General features: G+C 41.8%; 1 protein-coding gene across 7 annotated transcripts in view; it reads left to right on the plus strand.

Moving 5' to 3' along the window:
• PIKFYVE (phosphoinositide kinase, FYVE-type zinc finger containing) overlaps positions 1 to 15,516 on the plus strand; it is a 66,621-nt gene extending 51,105 nt beyond the window's left edge. For 6 of the 7 annotated variants that reach the window (XM_068138414.1, XM_068138412.1, XM_068138419.1 and 3 more), the window contains 14 exons: positions 367 to 427; positions 977 to 1,120; positions 1,282 to 1,402; positions 2,482 to 2,577; positions 3,276 to 3,359; positions 3,842 to 3,933; positions 4,561 to 4,725; positions 5,281 to 5,340; positions 5,754 to 5,930; positions 6,647 to 6,750; positions 7,053 to 7,181; positions 8,452 to 8,713; positions 9,903 to 9,977; positions 10,791 to 15,516. In XM_068138414.1, coding sequence (XP_067994515.1) covers positions 367 to 427; positions 977 to 1,120; positions 1,282 to 1,402; positions 2,482 to 2,577; positions 3,276 to 3,359; positions 3,842 to 3,933; positions 4,561 to 4,725; positions 5,281 to 5,340; positions 5,754 to 5,930; positions 6,647 to 6,750; positions 7,053 to 7,181; positions 8,452 to 8,713; positions 9,903 to 9,977; positions 10,791 to 10,906 — 1,686 coding nt within the window. In that variant the 3' untranslated portion in view covers positions 10,907 to 15,516. Of the gene's footprint in view, positions 1 to 366; positions 428 to 976; positions 1,121 to 1,281; positions 1,403 to 1,769; positions 1,899 to 2,481; positions 2,578 to 3,275; positions 3,360 to 3,841; positions 3,934 to 4,560; positions 4,726 to 5,280; positions 5,341 to 5,753; positions 5,931 to 6,646; positions 6,751 to 7,052; positions 7,182 to 8,451; positions 8,714 to 9,902; positions 9,978 to 10,790 lie in introns of all 7 variants that reach the window. The other variant, XM_068138417.1, reaches the window with a different exon arrangement.
• Positions 15,517 to 15,872: the final 356 nt, after the last annotated feature.

The following is a 15,872-nucleotide window of genomic DNA, read 5'->3' on the forward strand; positions in this document are numbered from 1 at the left end:
GAGTGTTGAGCAACCTACTGGGGAGCTGGTGCTTTGAGAAAATGTCCAAACTGCAAGACAGTACAATTGTAAGCATCATACAGAGAGGCTGAACTCCCAGTAGTTCTAACATTAGACAGGTGCACAAAGAAACACTGTGAGACCTTGGATTTGCTCTGCTGCATGCATATGTTTCCTTTCCACTTAACACATACTTGCTAAAATTCACTTGACTTTGATGTAGCAACAAGATGGTTTTTACATATACGGTGCAGTGGATGGGAGTGCTCTGTTGTGACGCATCTGCTTTTGTGAGAGTTCCACAGAGGAAGGAGTAGAGCTATAAAGAGCTTGGCTTCATCTTTGGTGTTTTGTTGTTCTGCCTAGATCAGTAGCATGGATGCTTCCCCACGCAATGCTTCTCCAGCACTGCAAAATGGAGAAAAAGGTCTGTTGTTTGTTTGTTTATTTTTCTTAAGCTACAAAAAGAAGCTTGCTGTAACCTTTTCCCTGTCATACCATGGGATTCTTTGTCAAATTTGATAATTTAGAGAAGCAGTGAATCCCCATTGTGTCAGATGGCCATGCACCAATTGCTAGCTTGGTGTTCTAAAAAGCAAAGTCTGCTTCTAATACAATACTAGATCAGTTAGGAAGGGTTTTCCTTTGAACTTGAGTTAAAAAAACTTTCAGACTGGGAATTTGGGAAATACGTCCTCTCTGAAGTGGTTATGGGTGCTGAGGTGGTTATGGGTGCTGAGACCTCTTACTTGAGAGGCATACTGAGAGTTTGTGGGAACTGAAGGTAGTAAGTATGTATGCATCTTCAGGAGGTTATGTGCTATGCTGATCAGCTTGCCTGTTTCTTTGCCCTGAGTGGCCTTACCTACTTTTTAAGTAAAAACTTCACGGAAGCAGGCACTTGGCCTGGGAGCAAGCAGTATCACAAGCTGTGTAACATGCTTTCCTTTGTCTTCAACTATCCTGGTACTCTCAGAGGATCGTTTCCTGACTACTTTATCAAGTCAGAGTTCCACAGGCTCTACCCATCTTCAGCTGCCCACCTCTCCAGAGGGTGCGTCAGAGCACATGACTGGTGCCAACACGCTGTCTGAACAGGATACCACAAGCAGCTCAGAAGGTATACTTCAGTTGTGATTTTGTATTTTTTTTCTTTTGCAAGTGTATCAGATCAGTTTAGGAAATGGCACATCTGCTCACTCTGTGTACTGTAAACTTGCTTCTGAATTTAGACCCTAAAGTTTTATATTCTGATGCAAATTTAACTTACCTTTGTTCCAGATGTGTTTGATGGACACTCACTGGGATCTACAGATAGCCAAGTGAAAGAGAAGTCTACTATGAAAGCTATCTTGGCTAACTTTTTGCCTGGAAACAGTTATAACCCCATTCCATTTCCCTTGTAAGTACTGCATAATATACATGATGTACAAAGTTAGCAGCCTGGTCAAATTGCAAAGATGTGCATGTTGCCTTTGCTTGGTATATGAATTAAATCATCACTTGGGTTTGCCTCTGAATAAGCTATAGAACTTCCTCAAGGGACGAAGTTTTCTGTGTCCCTTCTAGGTGTTTGTAGGTTACCTGCTTTTCTTATTAATGCTCCACCATCATGCATATGTATTACCAGTTTCTCCTCAGAACTCTTGGTGGAGGGTAGGGGGAGAAAGGTGCCTTCTAACTTTGTTGCTGCAGGGAGGGAGCAGAAATGTCCTCCGTTAGCAAAGACTCGTCACAGCTACATGCCGCCTTCTTGTTTTTGTTTCCAGACCTCTTCCAAGGGTTGGACTCAAATTGGCATTGTCTGGGTGTAGGTCAGATTCAATGGCTACTGCATGTGCCTTCAAGTTTCCCCCTCATGTGAAAATGGGCAGACTGGGAAGTCTTTCAGCTACTTGGTCTGCGTGCTTTTTAGTGTTTCTTGTTTGAGATGAGCCTAACGTTTGGCAGCCTGAGTTTACCTTCTGAACCTTACCCCCAGGCTCATAGAGGAGGCCGGGGGCTAATGAGGAAAAGTTAAATGACTGAACCCAAGAGATAAGTAGAAGAAAATACTATAGAAACTTGGGAGACTTTGGGGAAATTTCTCTGCTAAACTGCTTGTTCAGAAGGGCTGAGGTTTGTCCTTTAATTTCATGCTGCAGGACAGTCAAAATGAACTTGGGCAGGTTTTGGTGCCATTAGAAACAGTGGCTGCTAAACAGAAGTAGACTCTTACTCTAACTTGGAGTTGGTCTTCTGATATGAACAGCTTGCTTGAAGTGCTGGTTGCCCTAACACATTACTATTTAGATTTAACCACATAGCTATGAATGTGTCTATTATGAGAAACTGATCTGGGGAGCTTTGGTTCCATGCTGAAACTTGCAGCTTGTGCCTGGGATTGCAGTGATGAGGTCTGGGTTTTGACCAAAATTTAACATTTTCATTCCACAAACTTCTGTGATGTACTAACAGTATTCCTATGTCATCCTCATTTAGTGAGCCAGATAAACACTACCTAATGTATGAGCATGAACGTGTACCTATTGCAGTCTGTGAGAAGGAACCAAGCTCCATCATAGCTTTTGCTCTCAGGTACTGATGTGTTTTTTGCCATTCACCTGACACGTGTTGTACTTTTGCAGCTTTTCTGTGCAAGGAATATTTAAGTCCTAATGGTAGGAAGCAAGCATGATGCAATTTCTTGATTCAGCTGTATTGAGAGTTTTCACCAGAGTCGAAGTTCTTGCCTTTTCCTGGTGAGATATGGAAAGTAGGTTTTCCATATTGCAACTGGATTTGGGGCTTTTCTTACTGAAGTGTAGTAGACAAAATGAATTAGTTGTTTAAGTGTTCCCTGTAGTGTGATGGCTTGCTAGCCAGGAGGAAGTGCAGCTGAGCTAAGTATTTATACTGCTGTCTGTCCCTTACCTACCTTTGGTCGTAGGAGCTCTTGCTCCTGCTCGGCACTCTAAGCCAGCTGCTTCAGGAAATTTTGGGGTTTGAATGCCACGAGGCAGCAGAATTTTAAAGAAGCACATTCCTAAACTGTGGGAGATGGAGAGACATGGGGAGATTTTTTTCCTGAAGTGTGATCTAGAGTAGATTCTGTTCTAAGAGAGCTAAATTTTAGTTGTAGGATAAGGCAAAGGGCAGGTTTTTCTACTGTACGATTTTGTTTCCTCTCTCTCTGAACTGAATCTTTAGACTGGTGTTAGTCTCCCAGAGAACAGCTAACTTTTTATTTATTTTGGTTTTTTCCTCATTTCTTTTTATTCTCCTTTCCCCTTCAGTTGCAAGGAGTACAGAAATGCCCTAGATGAGTTGTCCAAAGCATCTCTGAAGAACAATTCTGAAGAAGGACTACAACCAAACAGGTTACATGCAGGAACTACAACACATAGAGCAAAGGCACAGTGATGGTAGTGAATAAGCCAAAACTAGAATGGGGAAGAACCCTGGAAATAGCCCCCTGTTAGGATCTCTGCTTTCTGACATATTCCATGTAATGAACACATACGTGTGGTATCTATCTGAGTTTCCATTTTCTGTTGGTGCCTGTGCTGGCTTCATCACCTTGTCCCATGGCTGTGTGCATGGTAGGGGTTACTGGGCCTGCTTACTGTTCCTGTGATGATGGATGGAGCTGTTGCTGTGAAGCCTTGGGAGGTATTTCTTGGGGAAGTGGAGGAGCAGAGTGTTAAAAAGACCACTGCAGCCTTAAACTGTACGCTCTTCCCTTGGCAGTACTAGGTGTTGGGCATCAGAGAGAAACAAATGTAGAGGAGTTAACATTAGTGTCTTGGATGGCAGTATTTGTTGGGTTCATGACTTCTTTCTTTCTTCTTTCTCCTTTCAGCACGTCAGACAGCAAACCAAAGACAAGTAGCCCTGTCCGCCTGCCTGAGGCGAGCATGGGTCCTTCAAACCGCAGTGCTGAACCAGAGCAGCGTAAGACTGTTTTTCTAAAATTGCATCTATGATGCTAATCCCAGCTGGGACTTGAGTCCCCTTAACCTGCATTCTAGCTTTTATGGAAGTTGTTAGAACAAATTAAATGCGTTCTGAGTTGAAGCTGTGACTAGTTTTAGAGTTGACTTGAAGAGGTGCTGGTGGTGTTTGTTTGATTTTTCTGGAAGCTGATGACCTTGATGCCTTTCTCTGATTATTACAAGATCAGACTATCACTCCTTGATTTAATATATTAGAATGTAGTGGTCTTTGAGTTGCCCTTGAGTCTAGCCTGTGCAGTGGGGCATGATGTGTGTCATATATTCTGACCTCTTTTAGCACTGCCTTCTGTATAAAGATGGCAATTCAGATATCTCAAAATGGAAAAGTGAGGTTCTTAGTATGTTAAAAATGCTCACACATGATTTATGTCATCAAGATTCAGCATTCCAGATGCTAATCATGACACTAAATGAGATAACCTGATGGACCTTGGTTGCAAATGAATTATGGTTGAGTGACATCATTCCTCCAGTTAGAAAAATGAATGGAGGCTGCTCATGTGAGTCATGCTTTTATTAAACTGCCTGTGAAAATGCCAAGGCCAACTTTTCCTTCTCACCATAGCAAAGAAACCATCTGGCGTTTTGTCTTTCTTCCGTGGCACGGGAGGGAAGAGCCCAGACCTGTCTTCCCAGAAGAAAGAAACCTTGCGTGGTGCTGACAGTGCTTATTACCAGGTTGGACAGATGGGAAAAGAGGGAACAGAAAATCAAGGAGCAGAGCCTCAAGGTATGGGACTAGTGAGTCTGTCTTCTGTCTTGGACTGTTACTTCTCCCAAATCTCATTCATAAGGCCCAGAATGCACTCCTGCTCATGTTTTTTCAGCAGTTCAAGATTACTCAACCTGCATCAAAAATTATTTGAGCATCCAGTGTAGGTTTCTCCTAAAGACATTGCTTTGCTTTATGAGAATGGAAACAGGGTGTTTCAAACCCTTGTAACTATAGGGCATTGAGCAATGTGGGTTTGAATGCCTTTGAATTGGCAGCAGCACAGTCTCTCTTCTGTAATTGCTATGTAACTTTCATTGTTTCATGAAAGAAGTGAGAGCTTGTACTTATGTGTCCCATGAGCAGCAGTGTCCTTTTAGGTTACATATTATACCATAAAAGTTATAGCTGTGTCTCTAACTTTCTCTTGGATAGTTCTCTCTGTATGCTTGGAATAAAACCAAAGCAAACACAAACTTTCCTTGTAATGTGAGTTTACAAGTAGCATCTTACATGGGTTACTCAGTGGTAATAATGAACAACATTGACTGAATGGTCTCTTTATTCCATAAGATGACATAGATGGAGGAGATGGACAGAAGAGGCAGATGGTGAATCCCCACGTGGAACTACGTGAGTAGCTGTAAATAATAACTTGAATTATTAGCTGACAAGCTCCTTTCTTTGTGCAAATGTAATGTGAAATCTTTAACAATTTTTTGTTTTTCAATCCTGCCCACTATAATCAAGAGCAGAGCACTGCAGTTTTTACTTACTGCAACCACTCTTTTTGTTGCAAAAATAACACACAGACCTGTTTTTTAAATGACATCTTGTTTGGATGCTTTCCCATGGTACGTACTGCAAGTAAGGGTTGACTTTCCTCGAAGTTTTCCATTTACATCTCAGGGTTTAAATTCTCAAAGTACAATAAGCTTGAAGGAGTGATGTTTAGAATAATGATGTTCTTCTAGGCGTCAGTAAAATCTAAGTGTCATCATGGGTGAGTATGTCGCTGTGTTACTAAGGAAGATGTTCTTTTGCAGAGTTCTCAGATGCAAATGCCAAGTTCTACTGCCGGATTTATTATGCTGGCGAGTTTCACAAGATGCGGGAAGTGATACTGGGGAGCAGTGAAGAGGACTTCATCAGATCTCTCTCCCACTCCATGCCCTGGCAGGCACGAGGTGGCAAGTCTGGGGCTGCGTTCTATGTGACTGAAGGTAAATGCAGTTTCTTCTCCCCTCATAATTAGAGCATGCTATTTGAGCATTGTGGTGGTTAGTGTGTCTTTAAATCCCTGGTTGCCTCTAGCCAGAGGACTGTTGACTGTCAAGTGGCCACTCAGAGTGGAAAGTTAAGTGGATTATTCTGGGATTTTAAGTATCAGATGATTTTTCTCTTTGTACGTGCAGGAGAACGAAATGTAGTTCTGTTTTTCTGTAGTTTTTTCGGGCAGCCAGTTGAGCAGAGGGCTTGTACTCTCTTAGGCAGGCTTCAGAAAATAAAGAAGTGAGTGTAATTCAAAGAAAACTGGTTCTTAAAGACAGAGTCAATAATTCCACATGCTATAGTTGATTTATAGGACTAATTGCTTTAACTGTGGCTGATTATAAGCCCCTACTCAAAAGCCGTGAATGCAAAGGTCTGTAAGCTGTTTCCCTTGTCTGTATAAGAAGCTCGTATAGCAGAGAGAAGTCTAAATTGGTCAGTCTCTTCTCTCTGCTTTGCTAGAAGGGTGAAATCCAGAAAGGCTGAATTTCAGAATATATGAACTAAAAAAGTTTCTAGATAGAAGTTTCTGTAGCTAAGGATTTAAGGGAATTGTAGTACTTCAATTTATTTTCAAGCCACATTATCTGTATGGTCCTAAAGAACTTGCAAAGGATGCATCACTTACTCTACGTAATCTTGTTGTCCCTGTGTAATGTTAAAACAGATGACAGATTCATCTTGAAGCAGATGCCTCGTCTGGAAGTCCAGTCATTCCTTGATTTTGCTCCACACTACTTCACTTACATCATCAATGCAGTTCAGCAGAAGGTATTTAAAAAAAAAAGGGAAAAAAAAAAAAGAGAAAAAAAAGGCTTCGAGATAGTGTTCTGTTTTACAGACTAGTAAGAGTTTCCATTAACCCCTTTTCCTTAAGTATAAGAAAGTGTCAGATGGTATGAGTTGTACTAGTAACATGTTTTTAAGATGAATAGTGGGAAATCTTCTAAAGCTTCTAAGCTATAATGTGTGGTCAAACATAACAATGATGCCATCTGTTCAGTTCCTGATTGCCTATGCACATAGGCAAGCTGTGTACACATAGGTCTTACCCCATATCTTCTCTTCATTAGAAGCCCACAGCTCTGGCCAAAATCCTTGGGGTATATCGAATTGGATACAAGAACTCTCAAAACAACACTGAAAAGAAGCTGGATCTGCTCGTCATGGAAAACCTGTTCTATGGCAGGAAAATGGCTCAGGTAAGAACCAAACATCCTCTACCCATGCAGTGCAGTTCTGACTGGGAGCAAGAGCAGAATTACCAGTGGATGTCTAGGTATCTTCTAACTTTGCATGTGCTGCCTATAGCTAGCACTGCTCAAAGATGACGGCTCATGCCTGTTGGTATGTGATCTTTGCTAACTTGATAGCTGTATTGGCTAGTTCAGATAGCTGTAGTTCAGTCTTCAGATTTTGGAGGTCATTTTTATTCCTGTATCTCTGGTGTCTGAGAGAAAACACTGCCAGCCTAATTAGGAACATTTTTAGAAGGCTTTGAGAACTACCTGGAATTGCAGACCAATGTGTTTAGAAGGAGGACCTCTTGGATGAAGATCAGCTACTGTGTAGTAGGGGGCAAATTAATAACGTTTTGAACCTGCTGTTCTTTCCCTGAACCGCTTTGTGTGAGACAAGATTTTTGGATTCAGTCTTGTTCTTCGTAAAGAAAAACTGAACTTTGAAGCAGTCAAGTGAAGGCAATGGAAACAAATGAGGGAAAATTCTCTTCAACAGATATTATCTCTAAAACTAGATAGTATTAATTCCTTCCTCCTTCCCTCCTAGTGCCTGATTTCAAACAAAGGATCCTTGAGGAAGTGAACTGAAGGAATTCTAGATAGATGTAAAGGACATTGTTGTGTTTTCTCTTCTTTTTGTTTGTCTCTTTTTAACTTCTGAGGATGGTCAGGCACTAGGAGAGAGACCTAAAGAGGCTGGACTCTGTCCTTTAATTTGTTCAAGCCCTGACCAGTCAAGATTTGGCTAACCTTCGCTACCAGGATCTCCTTCAAGCAGGACATTGGGCTGGAGACCTCCAGAGATCCTGGGCAACCTAATGATCATCTGTCTCTTGCCTTGCCAATGGGTGTTAAATACTGCTTCATGCAAGACCCATGTGCCCTGTTCAATACCTTCAATTTTGTAGAAGCTGGATGGAAATTAAATTTACCCATACAATATAAAAATAGGGACACCCTTTGTCCCTTACATTAGACTAAATATTAATGAAATAACCTGCCTAAAATTTGTGAATTGAAGTGTAAGAATGTTCATGTGGGCTTGCATACTATTCTCCACTTGGGAAGCTTTAATTTTTATATTACAAGAATTTTTTTCAACTGCCTTACTCCTGTGGAGATGGAGAGACCTTCCCCACTGTGTTACCTTCTCAAACACTGCAGCTAGGTATGGTGAAGTCTTTAACTTCACAGAACAGTGGAACAAAGCAGTGCTATTCTCCTATTACAGGTTTTTGATCTGAAGGGCTCCCTCCGGAACAGAAATGTTAAAACAGATACAGGCAAAGAAAGTTGTGATGTAGTCCTGCTGGATGAGAACCTTCTGAAGATGGTCCGGGACAATCCTTTGTACATACGTTCTCATTGCAAGGCTGTACTGAGAGCTTCCATACACAGTGATTCCCAGTTCCTCTCCAGTCACCTCATCATCGACTATTCCCTGCTGGTGGGTCGCGATGACACCAGCAATGAGCTGGTCGTTGGGATCATTGGTAGGTTGTCTTTTGCGTTTTCTTGCTTTCAGCTGGTGAAACTGCTTTTTTCTAGTTTACATGTTTATAGTACTCTTAGAACTGTTCTTCCACCACAGAGATGTAAGGTTTGTCTTCTCCCTGATGGAATACTACCCTCAGCTCTCACTGATACTCAAAATGAAGGCAAGAAGTCATCTCTCCAGCTCTTGCAAACACAAGTTCATGCATTACTAGGTATATAGGCAGGAGGCCCCAGATAGTGAAAAAGCAGTCAAATTGGTGTTTAACATACACTTTGACTCCAACTCAAGTAGGGAAGGTTATTTGTGTGCTATTATGTGACTTAATCTTTGAAGTTCAGATCATTAATGTTTACATAGCCAGTTAAATATTAGTTTAGGGGTCAGGGGATGAGCTGGATCTAAGGAAAAACAGTATTGAGAGGAATTGAAGAATGAAGTTAAATGTCACAGACCTAACTTATTTTCGGTGTCACACTGAGATAGAGATACTGACATCAGACTCGAACTTGGGCCAAGCTAATAGTTTTAGTTCTGCCACTGCTGCAAGTTTAGCTTGAGTACTTTGTAAATTCTCAGGGTATTATTTAGAGAACATTGTGATAGCCTGGTAGAGCAGGCTTGTTCTCTCTTGAAGATACTTGTGTTAAACAGGCTCCTTCAGATCATGAACAGCTGATCTCACCACAGTAAAGGGACTGTTAGCTTTAAGCAACATATAAAATGTACTCTTTAGTCTTGTAAGACTCTTGATAGGACAGCAAAATGACACACATACAGAGGGAACAGATTCTCAAGAGCCTAAAAAACTAGAAAATACTAACAACTTGAAGTTCTCTAGCTGGGTCTTCATTTATCAACTAGAAGTGTTTTTGAAATGTCTTTCAGGCTTTATCAGAAAGAGTAATCCACAGGCATGCTTGAACAGTCTGTTTTTGTAGATGCAATAAGAGCTGATTGTGATCTTCCTGGGCTGTTGAGATATGTTCACCCTACCCAAAGATAATGGATATTTTGGAATATGAGGCAATTGGTAGGGAAACTGCTGAAGTTTTCTGGCTATGGAAGCCTACTGCTTCTTGCCCTTTTTAAGGGGGAAGAGCTGTTTTAGATGTTGTTATTTGAGTTATAGCAGATATGCTTGTGTGGGTGTTTTGTAATTTGCATTTTTGTTTTAATTGCACCAGACTATATTCGCACTTTTACTTGGGACAAAAAGCTTGAAATGGTGGTGAAATCAACTGGCATCTTAGGAGGACAAGGTGAGTCACTGGCTGACGAGGCTTGGCTTCTATGGTTTCTGAGTTACCAGCTACTCGCATATGAACTTAGTCATCCATATAGAGATAACAGCAAAAAACCTTGATGTTTGGCTTCAGAAGATGTTTTGTCAGTCCAGAAAATCAGATGTACTCTGAGATGTTAGTGTGGAGGAACTCTTATCAAATGATTAACTGCTTCCTATATTTTGAGGAGTTCCCTTTAGGGAAGCCAGTAGTGTACCTTTTTGCCTGGTGTTGGCCATGTGTTAGGAGGAGGACTGGAAGGAGAAGGGAAGGGCAACACAGTGTATTGCTACTTCAGTGTCTGGAGAAGTTGAGAGTGTACCTATAGAGTGGATTTCTTCATGGGAGAAACTCAGACCTGTAAATGGGAGAATAGGAAGAGAAGTGTATTTGATCAGGGCTAATGTTAAAAGCCTAGATGGTTTCTCCAACTTCAGGTATCTCAGTTGAATATTAGGGGTTCAGACCTTGATCTCCTATCTCTTAAATGTTCTAAAAAACTTACTTTAAACAAAAAACAACCAAAAACACCCCACCAAAACCAACAAAAAAACCCCAACGCAAAACAAAAACAAGCCCCCCTGAAAATCAACACCCCAACCACTGAAACAAAAATCCACAAACAAACAGAAACAGGAGGCAGCTGATGATGCTTGCTGGTTCCAAGACCATTCTGTGTACAGTATGTCTTCATGATGATGCTGTCTGGTCTTGTAATCTCATGTAATGTCTCTGTACTGCAGTATACGCCATAGCTGTTTCTAACTGCTCTTGTCTCTCACATGTTAGGTAAGATGCCAACTGTGGTCTCGCCAGAACTGTACCGGACCAGGTTTTGTGAAGCTATGGACAAGTATTTCCTGATGGTGCCAGACCATTGGACAGGACTGGGCCTGAACTGCTAAGCTAAAACCCATATTGGGAAAGCACAATGACATTTTAGGCTGCTTCCTTCTTGCAGTCTGTCCAGCAGTAAGAACGACGATTGCAGTTCCGTGTCTACACTGGCCATGTGTTGATGTTGTGAGGTGTGAAATCTGCTTGTTGCACTTTAGTCCTCTCCTGGAGGCTGATAAGCTAACCAGCTTCTTTGAGGATCTAAGCTGTTAGGGTTCTACTGAACAGCATTGGTAAGAGACATCTTCTGTCAGTAGGGAAAGTGACACTATCTCCATGTAAGAGCACTGGAACAGATACTATCTAGTTCATGATGGTATAGAAGAACATGATCTCAAAGTCTAGAACTGCCTAAGTGGTGCTGAATATGAGCAGCTCATGTTTCTATAGTGGGTGTATACTGCAAATGTGAAATTACCCCCCGCCCATGCGGGTGCAGATGGGAGAGAAGAATGAAGTTAATTCCTGAGTTCTGCTGTTGCAGAGGTCTGTAGCGGATCTGCTTAGGATCCATGAATGTTCTGCTTTTGCTCTGTAGCTTTAGTTTTTCCTGGGTTTTGCAAACTTTGTTTTTTAGTTTTTTTGGGGTATTTTTTTAAAAGGCAGCTCCACCACTATCATGCCATAAAGTTACCTTACTGCAGTACAACTCTGTCTTTATCTGTTGTAATTTCACTTACCTGAATCCCATAAAAATGGGTTGTCAGTCATCAGCATACTGCGAAACCCAAAACATATCACTTTAATCCTGAGCGACTCTTTGAGCTGAATGTTGCCCAAATCCTGGAAACAGGTCACTGAAAAATATGGCCTTTAATTTAACAAAACTTGAGTAATTAAAATTATGAAGCCCTGTCCTTAGCAGAAGGCACTAAGTTGCTGGACAAAACGAAGCATACTGCCTTATGGTGACAAACTTCTCGTTAGTGAAGCCATCATTCCTGACTGATCAAATCCATTTTAATTCCCCAGGACTTTCAAACAATGCATTTGCCTCATGGTGGAACTTTGCCAGGACAGATTTTTTTTCTTACATTCATGATGTGCTGAGAGTGAGCATCCAGATCTCGCCACATTGTACAGTTTCAATGGGGGAAAAAAATCTTCAGCAGTATTACTTATTATTTATTTTTCCCCCACCCTTGAGATGAATGTAGTTGTCATTTTCTGTAAAAGGAAAACCCTGAACTAACAAGTGTCTTGAATGATGGGTAAGATGTGCCGACCTGTCAACCTCTGTTATGGCAAAAAGTAGCACTTCTTTCCATTTTAATTGATTTTTATCTGGTTTTGTGGGTGATGAGTTCACTTTTTAGCATCAGTATAATATAGGCCAGTAAGTAACAGGGGGTTTTATGAGTTTGAGAGGCATGAATAATGTTCTTCATCAGTCTTTGATGGGGGGACTTCAAACAAACATGGAGTCTGGGACGTTATAGCTCTTTGTGACTACTAGCTCAGTCTGACCAGTTGCCTGGTAATGCCATCTACACTGTAACTTTGGATTGAAATGTGTATTTTGTTTACTGCTCCTGTATTCAGTATTTTCTTCTACAGCAGATGGCTTTGTTCAGAAATGACAGCTGGGCAGCAGTCAGAATTGAATTGTTGCCTCCAAAAACAACCAGTGTAATTCAGGTCTGGGCTGCCAGGAGGCAACAGTTGTTTGTGTTGGAAGAGGTCTTCCCCACTCTATTGCAAAGCCCTTCTGGAGGATGAGCAAAGATGCTGACCTTGAAGCAGCAGAAATAAAGTGTTCTCACTTCCTCTGTACAATGTAATCATTGTTTCTGGGGTGGTGTGTTGAAGGCTGCAGTGATGTGTGCTGTGGAAAGATGACATGGTACTTCTTGCTTCCTCTGACCCAGAATCCTTTTTGGTTCAACACAGTGCACCAGGTACAGCTGATTACCTCTGGGACTCATCTTGCCCTTTGTGTGGAAATGCACTCCTAGAGTGACTAGTGGTGTGTGTGGCTTTGTTTAGTGAGGAACCAATGGTCCATCAGATCAATGCTACTCTCACTTGTGTCATCTGTCTGCAGTCTTGGCTCATCAATGTGAAAAGGCATGCCATGCAGCCTGAATCTGTTCTGGTCTCAGTTAAAGTTTACATGTATTCTTCCTCTTTCCCCTCCTGAATCTTGACTTGCCTGACTAGCTAAGGTGACCCAATAGTAGCTCTTTGTTATCTTTCACCTTTTGTCAGTATGTGGATTGGTTGATGGCGTGTGTGATGTGAGCAATGTCATGGCATCTACACTAGTCTGACCTGGAGCTGGGATGTGCTGTCTGTGCCTGGTCACCAGTAACCCTTATTCCAGTGATGTGTGGTTGCTCTACACTGCTGCTGGCCAGCTGTTTTGCAGCCTGTGAACTCGGAGTCCAAATGTGCGAATTGTGATTGTCTGGGGCTGAAGTTATAGCAGTTGGAGAAAGTTGCAGGAGTGATCTTGAGTTAGCATCAACAGCTAACTCTGGTGGGTGATAGCCTAGTCCTGGAGTAAATAGAAAACTGCTACTCACGGTAACCCAGTAGCTGAAGTATCAACCTGAACTGGGACATCTTTGGATGCTATGTGACATAAAGCTGTGAGCACTCCTAGTTCAAATCCCAGCAGTGGAACAGATCTAATATATACTCCCTGTTCAGAAGACTTGTCCTGGTATTTCACTTGCTGCAAAGCTGACTTTCTTGAAAGAAAAGTGATACTTTATGCAGAAGAAATTTTTGAGATAGCTCCTTGTGGGGCTGTTAGTTCTGTGTCCCTGCAGCATGCCTAAGGATCTCTCTGGGGAACAGCCTAGGTATGACATGAGGCCTTTGATTAGAGTATTTTGTTTCTTTATAACACAGGCTTGGTATATGTGTGCATCAGCAAATCCCAGTTGCAAACAAAGACAGCATTTCTTCACAGCTACACCATCTCTTCTGGTGTTTTGATCTGAGGCCTTGTGACAGATGTCTAAATCTTGTCTCAGTCAGAAGCGATGACTTGCTTTGAGTCATCATGTAGACAGCAGAATGCCTTGTAGTAGCCTGGGGATGCATTTTTTGTCTCTCAAAAGCACATGAGGTACTTGCTGATTAAGTAACTCTACTGGGCTCAGGGGAGTTACCAGTGTAGAGGACTCCTCTGTGAGAATGACCAAAACCAAATCAATTGCTCACTAGCAGGTGGACAGACTAATAATTATTCAAAGCACTTAATGTATCATAAAATGTGTATTTCTAATTTACCTTGGGTTGGCTGTATTTTGTAAAATTGATGTACTAAACTATTTGAGAATAGCATTTGATGCCCTGACTACTTGGAGAATCAAAATGTAATGTATATAGATACAAATAAAGTGACTAAATCATACTTGACTTAATTCAATGTCGTAGAGCATCCCACTTTCTTGATTAGAGGCTAAGCCCTCTGCTTGCTCTGTAGATATTGCACTATTGGAGGTTGCCAGCTTTGTGTACAGTGTAAGCATGCATGTTGTGTCTCTATATCTTGCAGCTCATCTCTTCTAATGGATAGGACCTCTGGGCAGTTCTCCAGGTCACATAATCTTATAGTATCTAAGAAAAGACCTCAAAAGATCTAGTCCAACTCCCTGCCAGAGCAGGATCACCTAGAGTGGTAATACAGGAATGTGTCCAGGTGGGTTTTCAAGAAGACTCCACAACCTCTCTGAGCAGCCTGTTCCAGTATTCTGTCACCCTTGCAGCCTTGCCATGAGGGCCCCAAAATTGTGGTACTCAAGGTGGGGCCTTACCAGTGCTGAGTATGGGGGATATCACTTCCCTGGTCCTACTTGTCACAGTATTCCTGATACAAGCCAGGATGGATGCTGTTGGCCTTCTCTACCACCTGAGGATACTGCTGGCTTGTCTTTTCTCCTTAGATATGAGATTCTTTCCAGCTGGTCTGTGTCATTTGTGAAGTTGCTTTCATTGTATCTCAACAGCTTCTCTGTCGGAGGCCTTGCTTGTAGGTATCTGTAGGTGAACTTGTGTTACCAGAATTAGCTGACAGAAGATCTCAGATCCTGATCTGAAGGCTTTTTCTAAGGACAGTCTGAAGGCTGCCTAACTAGTCTTTAGTTCTTGCAGCTGTAGCATGTTGTCCTTTGACTCCTCGTTGTTTACAGCTACGTCAAGTAAACAAGTTCTGCAAGCAGAAGACATGTGCCAGGTATGCAAGGGCCTGTGGTGTGAGGAGTCCTGAGGAGAAAGAATAGAGCTTTGGTAGTGAAAAGTGTATTGCAGTCAATACTCAGGATGACAGAACCAGCTGTACATGTAAATGCAAGATGAATTGTAAAATCTCACTGCCTTTCTGAAGATGTCTAGACCTAGTAATTACACCCTCACCTTTGAAGTACTGGAGATGACTTGTGTGGGGAAAACAGCAAGCCTGTACAAAAGCAATTGTCAGTAGGAGAATGTGAGAGAAGAGCATAAAAGCTGACTTATGCCAACTATCGTATTGGAAGGTTATTCTCGCAGAAGGGTGGGATTTGTCTGCCGGTAACAGAATCGTCCTGCTTCATCTGTGAAGCTGACAAAGAGAAGATGGGGGAAAGAGGCACAAATTCCCCACTGCTGCAGTTTAAAAAAAGAAAAATGAGACCACCCTGAAACGAGTGAAAGTGTACCTGTGGCTAAAGTAGTAAACTACTGGCAAATACCTCCTACCATTCCCTAGAAGTGCTTAGCCTTTGGTTACTTGCACATGATCCCTGAAATTGCAGTTCCGAGTGCTTTCTCGGACTTTTCAAAACAGAACTCCTTGTGTTACAAGGTCCTGTATGTTATTTCTGTTTAGCATAGGAATAAATAATTTTAATGTTGGTAAGGTCTTGTCAGTGAACAGGTAGCTACGAGGAACAAAGCACTGGTTACTGTGTAGTTACAGCAGCAGATTACAGATTGTTCCGTTTCGCTGCTTGAGGACCTGCCGGAGACCAGCTCCTGAATCAT

This window comes from Melanerpes formicivorus, unplaced genomic scaffold (assembly GCF_026170545.1).
Source record: "Melanerpes formicivorus ecotype bairdi unplaced genomic scaffold, bMelFor1.0.p_v2 SCAF_5, whole genome shotgun sequence".
Classification (NCBI taxonomy): domain Eukaryota; kingdom Metazoa; phylum Chordata; class Aves; order Piciformes; family Picidae; genus Melanerpes; species Melanerpes formicivorus.